The sequence below is a fragment of the Hyposmocoma kahamanoa genome, unplaced genomic scaffold, assembly GCF_003589595.1.
Source record: "Hyposmocoma kahamanoa isolate Upper Pololo Valley unplaced genomic scaffold, ASM358959v1 86, whole genome shotgun sequence".
In the NCBI taxonomy this organism is placed as follows: Eukaryota; Metazoa; Arthropoda; class Insecta; order Lepidoptera; family Cosmopterigidae; genus Hyposmocoma; species Hyposmocoma kahamanoa.
The window spans coordinates 8,685,277-8,693,194 of NW_020654289.1; the positions used below are offsets into that span (position 1 = coordinate 8,685,277).

The 7,918-nt window shown below is 37.7% G+C and overlaps 1 protein-coding gene across 4 annotated transcripts in view; it reads right to left on the reverse strand.

Moving 5' to 3' along the window:
• The window catches only part of LOC113234629 (tyrosine-protein phosphatase non-receptor type 9), a 74,212-nt gene that overhangs the window by 59,495 nt on the left and 6,799 nt on the right, over positions 1 to 7,918 (reverse strand). The window contains exons 1-3 of one of the 4 annotated variants that reach the window (XM_026469989.1): positions 1,364 to 2,005; positions 475 to 696; positions 162 to 251 (exon numbers count right to left, since the gene is read on the reverse strand). In XM_026469989.1, the coding sequence (XP_026325774.1) occupies positions 162 to 251; positions 475 to 696; positions 1,364 to 1,429 (378 nt within the window). In that variant the 5' untranslated portion in view covers positions 1,430 to 2,005. Of the gene's footprint in view, positions 1 to 161; positions 252 to 474; positions 697 to 1,363; positions 2,006 to 7,918 lie in introns of those variants that run through there. The other 3 variants (XM_026469988.1, XM_026469990.1, XM_026469991.1) reach the window with 3 other exon arrangements.

Sequence of the window (7,918 nt, forward strand, 5' to 3'; positions counted from 1 at the left end):
TAAACTGATTTGCTTGATGATTCGAAAGGAATCAGTAGTGCAGACTTTAGTGAGACTGTGGGAATCGAACCCAGGGTTGGTCACAGGAGGACAGCGTATTCACTACAGAGTAAGTATGACCTGTGAAATTGAATTCGTTACTGAAGCTGGGGGAACCTCACCTGTAATGTGGTTTGGTGCGTAGTTTGCGAAGGAAAGTGCTTGTTTGCAGTGAATACTGCTATCGCCGCACCAGTCGCGTCTCGTGTTGGCTGTAAATATAATATTATAATTGATTTTCATGCTAATAATTCTAATAATACAATCACTATAAAGTAAAGCCGTATTTAAGATGTGCGTAGGCGAGGCTGGTACCTCCTCTGCTAGGGGCGGATTTGTTTTAAGACTCACACAAGTTGCATTACGATTGTAGTACAAGTGCAGCAGCAGTTAGAATAAAAACTTCAAATTGGAGTCTAGTAACTAGAAACTTACCAATATTGTAAACTTGCCAGTCTCGAGCTCAGACTTAAGTGGTTCCTCAAAAGGCTCGAACTTATTAAGGCCCTCGCGCCTGCGTGTCGCTTCATGCTGCCTCCACAACGCATGTGCGCGCGCCACATCGAACTTGCGTGCAAACAAGAACTTGATAGCAGTCGCGCGCGACACGCATGCTGCTCCGGAGCCGCTCAGGGCTTCCAGGAACGCCTTTGTTGCCTAGAAACAAACACAATGTACATTTCAATCTCGAGAATCTACAATCAGAATGTTTGAGGATAATACGACAATAGAAGAACTAGCATCTATTTTACCAGTTACATCTAACATAACGAAAAAAATATTTAAAAATATTTTTTTTAAATAAACGTCTATGCAATATAACCCTAAGTAAAATTTCTCAAAATGTCATAAATACAAACTACACAACAAAATTTCGTTGTGTATGAGCATAAAAAATTTACGTGATGTGAGTATACTGTACGAAATACCATTCTTCGCAATGCGCAATATGTCATGTAATGTTGATTATGCCTCTACAGTCTATCATGTCATATTTTAATCAATAAAAAAAGTAGTTACGAATAGGAAATGAAACTATTTTTCTGGATTTAAATCGCGTTGGCTGTCAGCCGTGACCATGGGACCTGTAAAGGGCCCAAAACGTCGGTTTGTTTGAAAAAACAAATATACGCGATTTAAATCCGGAAAAATAGTTTCAATTCCTATGTAACAATCGCGAAAACCCAAGAACTCCATAGTTACAAATATTTCACAAAAAAAAAAATGCAAAATTGCGGCAAAGTAAACTGAAAAATGTGCATGATGTGTCCAGTGGAATCTGTTTTTATATAATATAAAATTAGTATAAAAACAATAAGTATACCCGTAGAAATTTCAGCAAATTCCGAAAGAAAGTAATTTCCATCTTCAGCTTTCGCTGCGGATCCATGAAGACGGGACGGCAGGGAATTGCGCACGGCGGGTTTATTTCCAAACAGTTGATTTCTCCATTTCGTCACACTTTCATCGTGTTAATCAGCCAGGGCCTTAGGCGAGCCGCACTGAATCCTAACTAACGATTTAACTCATTTAACGCGCATTCACGCCTTATTGCCCGCAATTCAAATGATGGAAAATGAATTTTAACCGGTTGGATTACACGTTTTTCTATTCCAAACAACAACGCAATTGTTTTGCGAACAACTGACGGAATAATAAAAACCAGTGTTCAGTGTTTAGTGTTAAGGAAATCGTTTTGGGCGTAAGTGGTAGGGGAAATTTATATGTACATAAATAAGTCATGATTTGCTATGTATATTATAGATATGTGCGAGTAGATGCATCTGAAATTCATATTTCATTCCCCTCGAAATCAGCAGCACTGTCGACTATTTCTCTGGTGCGTCATGGAAGGTTTCCGAATATTATGAGAATGGTCTGCGACTGCATATGTAATGGAAGCAAATAAGCGTTGGCAGTCGCCGGTCGGGCTAATTCTTCCGGGATGTGTTTCCTGCGGGCACGGGCCCCACATTTGTATGAGCCGGCACGCACCTACTGTATCACTATTCCAGCTACACTCGTAAAAAAACAACTGTCCTAATTGTAACTTTACCGTCCTTGCAATAGAGTCTACTTCAACAATATTATATGGTTGGGTTAGGTTATCATGATCACGGCATGATCCCTTATATTTCCTCTAACTCGATAGATCCAATCGCACGAGATATTATTGTTATTTTTGTTACCAAGAGCAAGTTAAATACTTAAAAGGACTCAACAAGGCATTAGGCATTGTTTAAAAAAATGTTCTTTGTGAACAAAAACAAGGGTAAGGAAATTCTTTGTAAACCAAACAACAATTATATGCGAGACCTCTTTGGGTCGTCAAGTCTCTGTGATTATAAAACATAATGGATAGAAGTCGAATATGGTACCATTACATCATGACAACATAACGAATGTGAATCGCGTGAGGTATGCGCACGGTTATAAACACAAAAAGAGAATAAGTGACGATAGCGCAGGCGTCTATGACCTGAAGATGATAACTCCATTTCTAGCCTTGAGACAATTATACAATAAATATAATAGTAACAAGAATTAAAAAACAAATTAGTACAAGAATCAATTAAAGGAACTTTTATATAATTTATCTGAAAGGGTTTCCCATTCGTTATTTATTTCCTATAATCTGATTCTTTATAAGTGATTCGTTTGAGCAAAATGTACTTAGCTTTATAGGGTATTAAAAAAAACTACGCGAGGTACTTAACAAAGGTGATATGGTATTGTAATATTAGCTACGTAAATCTCTCTAATAAGAGATTTGTGAAACTGCTTCCCAATTTACGTGAGTTATGTGGAACGCCGGTCCTGCCTCTTCGTCACAGTAATATAAGTAGTGCAAATTGTTAACGAATAATTTGCGTAGGCTGTTGTTAATCGGCCCGTCACCAGATTTGTACATGTGTTTCGGAATTAAAGAAGAATTGTATTGACTCTACAAGAATGACTGCAATAAATAATATCGTTCTCGTGAACGGAATTAAACAATATTTTAAAATGTGTACAAAGTGTGTAAATTATAAATTAGAAAAAAATAAGAAATTTAATTCCAATTACACTAACAAAAAATTTCAAGAACAAACCCAAGATCAGTAAAGTTAGTTTATAAACTTTTTAACAATACACTTCAATAACTTATGAAAGTGTGAAAACAAATTTTTTATACGACACAATCACAACACCGCTGAAAAATATGAGAGTAATGATTGTTTATACAGCAATTAAACCAGTTGTATTATTTTGAGAATAGCTCGTTTGAGTTGTGGTGCGATGACACGCACGATCGCACGAACTCGTTACTCAGGTACAACTGTCAAACAAACGAAAGTACTTGGTGGATGGTCTGCAGAAACAGTGACGTCAGAGAAGCGCACACAATGGTCAATGAACCGATAATATTATTATCGAAAATGAACTATATGACATAAACATAAGCCACGTATCAATAGAGAACCTGTTTAATTTTCTCATAGAAGACAATAATTCTCCCAAATAATTGAAAGCAATTTGCAATTACACGCCTTATAAAACTTTAAATAATATTTTGGGCTGATAGAGTAAATAATAAGAAAACTAGGACGTTCTATGCCGAACTGATAATGTTATCGTGATATGAAATAATAAGGATCCCAGGAGCTGGAGAGACAAACTGTAACAACGGCGACAAAATCTAGTAAGTAACCCGCAATTATGTATAACGTTAACAAATAAATGGATCATACATTTAGTACGTTACTTACGTTTACGCTGAACGCTTCGATCATATAAAATATAATGTATTTCACCTATTTAATAATACACGTTGAACAATGTAATCGCGTATCAGTCACACAAGACAATAATTTGAGAACAATACAAGATGTCATTGAGAGCGAAAACAGGAAGAGTGGAACCGCAAAAACCATCGACGAGTGAAAATAGAACGGCACTTGCAGAAGAGAAAAATCAGAAGCCCATTGTTTTATTTTCATCGTAGTTCTTTCTCGTTCAAAACAAAAGACAGGATATAAACATTTCAATCATTCTTCTAAACGTTACTATCTCACTGCAGGGCAAAGACTTCCCTTCCTCCACTCATCGCAATTTAACGTTTTGACTAGTCTAAACACGATCTCGTAGTGTATTTTTTCAAGTTCATACGATTATCGTACAAATCGGTTCGAACCGTTTTGTTTGCGAGAATTGCCATTCGACTTCAGTGATTACTGCGTTATTGACTATGGATATATCAAAATGACGCAAAAATCATTCGAATTTGGAACTGCTGACAATATTAAATTCATTGCACTGCATAGAAACACTTAACTGCCTTCGTGGCCAAATGGTTACCAAGCCGGACTGCCACGCAGAGGTCCCAGGTTCGATTCCCGGGCCGGGAGAAATGTTTGTATGGCCTACATTTATTTCTCTCGTGAGTTTGGGTGTAATTTGTGGTTGTCTATGTGTGTGTCCATGGCACCCGCAACACAGGGATTCCCTAGTGCGGGGCTATGTTGAGTGTGTGCGTTATTTAAAAAAAAAAAAAAAAAAAATAGAAACATATTTTTTTATACTTTTTTAAATTTTATAATTTTATAACCCAAAATTTATTATCGTTCTCATTTCATTATTTCTTCTTTTAGAAAAGCAGTGATAATCAAAACACCCTCGCGCACTGCACTAACGTTAGGGCGCGTTTCCACTATGTCGTGACGACAGATTGTAGTACAGTTTACAGTGTCGTGTCTTATATATTTAAATGAAGTTGTTCACATATAGCACGACACGATTAACTGTCGTTCACGATTTTTTATCGTTACAACGACAAACTGTCGTCACATTGGGAACAGTTAGAACGACTGTCGTCTGACGACAAAAACGTGACGACAGATTATCGCAGCTTCTATTGTCGTCACGTTTTATTTATCGCTGTCCGCACGTATTCTGCTCCCTGCCCTCCCCACTCGTACCCTGCGCCCTCTGATCGCTTTGCAGTAGCGTTGGGTCGTAGCCAGAGATGGGCAAGGAGGCTGTCGTGAAACGATAAATTGTCGTCATGATCTAGTGGGAACAACTAGTCACGACAGTTGTTCCACGATAAAAAATCATCCACGACGGATAATCGTGATGGCTAGACACGACAGTCATCCAACGACAATAAAACGTGACGACATAGTGGGAACGTGACGACATAGTGGGAACGCGCCCTTAGCGACTGGCTAGCACAAAAACTCGAAATACTATTTTTGCTGTCAAATTCTGTTTACACGGAGACGTTCAATATTCAAAGGCGAGGCGATTATCGCTCACGTGGACGGTCGATAATCGCGAATGTTTAGACGAGGAAAGTTTTTTATATTCTTTCGATAATCGTATCTTCGAGACGAGAAACTCTAAATGGGCCTACTCTACAAGCGCAACATCGGGCAATTAAAGCTCAAAATATAATTTCCAGACCCTTTATTAGTTATAAAATAAAGATATAATCATAGATTGTCATATAATTATTTCTAGTAATACTGTTTTTCGTGCCTACTCAAGAGTTCACATTAATGGAGGTTTGCGAATTTAGCTGACGAAGCACATATCTAGCTCGTCTCGTATTTAAACAATATTTATTAGTCTACATAAAGAATTAGAGTCAATTCCAAGTTCAATACATCAAAACAATTTTCACATGACTAAACAATAGCTGATGATCATTGGGAGAGACTTCAAGAATTTTGTAAATGTAAGTAACATGGTAAACAACTAAAGAAATTTTAAAAATCTGGTCAAAGCAAAAGCAAGATAAAACAGGTTGGCGTGGATGTTAGTTAGCAATACTTCACTTTTACTTTTCGACTAAATAATATTTATTTATGGATGATGTGGCCACGTTTCTACAAATTAATTGCTTATAAACTAATGACGTACATATCTGTTCTTCGATGAGCGATCCACTAGGCGTGTCCACGCCTTCGGGTGACGAATTTATCTAACGTGGGAGGAAGGCACAAGTTTTTGTCTAGTGGCATACCATGTACCACTCGCTAAAAAACAGAGGATGGAAAAAAATAAAGAAAATAGTCTAAGCTAAAAAACCAAAAGAATAAACTTTACTTTTCACGTTTAAGTGCTCTGAACTCGACAGTTTGAGTCATCAGGACATCTTGCATACATATGAGTATAAAAAAGTAATCGTAAGCAAAGCAACATATACTTCAGAAAACCAAAAATATCTTATTCTCAGGATAACGTAAAAGATATTTACAAATGTGCATAGGTACGGTGAGAATTAGTTTTTGTTTAATATAAAATACAGGCAATATAATTGTCATGATGGAAAATTTACCAATGTATCAAATTATCACGACAGTTTAGCATAATTATCCTGTATGTAAAATGTTTCAGCTTTTAGATTGAAACATTATAGAAAAATGTCAAATTTTAATTTGAATACATACTGTACCTACTTATTACCAGCACGCAAGTCTCCAACTGGAGGAGCCAGAATCTATGGTCCCCACCCACTACACTCATGGCGCTCGATTAAGTACATAGAATTATTAAGGATAACTAAATTTCATCATCATTATATCAGCCGGAAGACGTCCACTGCTGAACATAGGCCTCTCCCAAATATTTCCAGACCAGCCGATCGGACGCGACGTGCAAATGTGAATTGCAATAAATATACACACTCGTTTACTCTTGTTAACTCGGTCTGGTTGAGATACGCCAAAATCGAGCTTTCCCCATGTTTCCGTTTACTTTCACATTGGAAATGTTCCGTCCATCCGGTCTATATGACCAAACAATAGAAGCAGTCCCTTTTTACCCCCGACGCAAAAAGAGGGGAGTTACAAGTTATGCTTCAAATCTTAGGGTCGTATTCCAGAACTGTACTCAATGCTCAAGTCAGGACTAGAGTATGATTTCAAGCCATTGACTTACAAATAAATGGACGACGGGTCTAATACAAAAACCACGAAAAAAATGTCCCAAGTCAACCTATTCGAAATTTAAATTGTTATGTCATCGCAGTATCGCGCTGTCCGTAGAACAAATGAAGACTAAAGCGGAGTGTCGCGCTCTGTATACGATTTTAGCGCCTTACAAGTGCGGACACTTTTTAGCGCGGACCCGACGTCCATATAATTGTAAGTCAATGTTTCAAGCACTAGAAATCATACTCAAGTCCAGGAGGGTCTACTCTCGATCTCTGTCCGACATCCGTCCGAAACAATTACTGTCTTTTCATTTGGTCAAGTATTGTTTATTGAGCAGTAATTGTTTCGGACGGATGTCGGACGGAAATCGAGAGTAGACCCCCTGACTTGAGCATTGAATAGAGTTCTGGAATACGACTCTTATTGTCTATTTCTCAGTATAACTGTCTGTGACATCGTAGCTGTCGAACGGATGGACTAATCTCAAAGTGTTTTTATTTTATTTGAAGGCTGATTAGTATAAACGAGGTGGCTATGTTTGATAAATATCTGTTCAGCTGTTTAAAAATCATCAGCTCTTTTCCCAGATAGTATAGGGATCACGTCCATACAATGAATATTTATTTTACATCAACTCGTCCAATCGACTTGAAATTTGGTACTCTATGTAAATTTGATGACTGCAATAATAAGGTCAACCTTAACCTGATACTGCAACCACGATAGTATGCCAACTAACCAAAGCTTCGACTACTTACAGTGGTATCACAGTTTTACAAACCATACTGTTGCACAACGAATGTACCTGCGCAAAGCAACGAAGGAGTACTCAAGGGGGGTCGGGCGGCTTCTACTGATGCGAGCGAAGGCGCTGAGTTTGCGTGCCGAGCGTTAAAGATTGACGTACGTAAGATTGATTAAATTTTTATTGAATTGATATTCAATTATTTTTTGTGGAA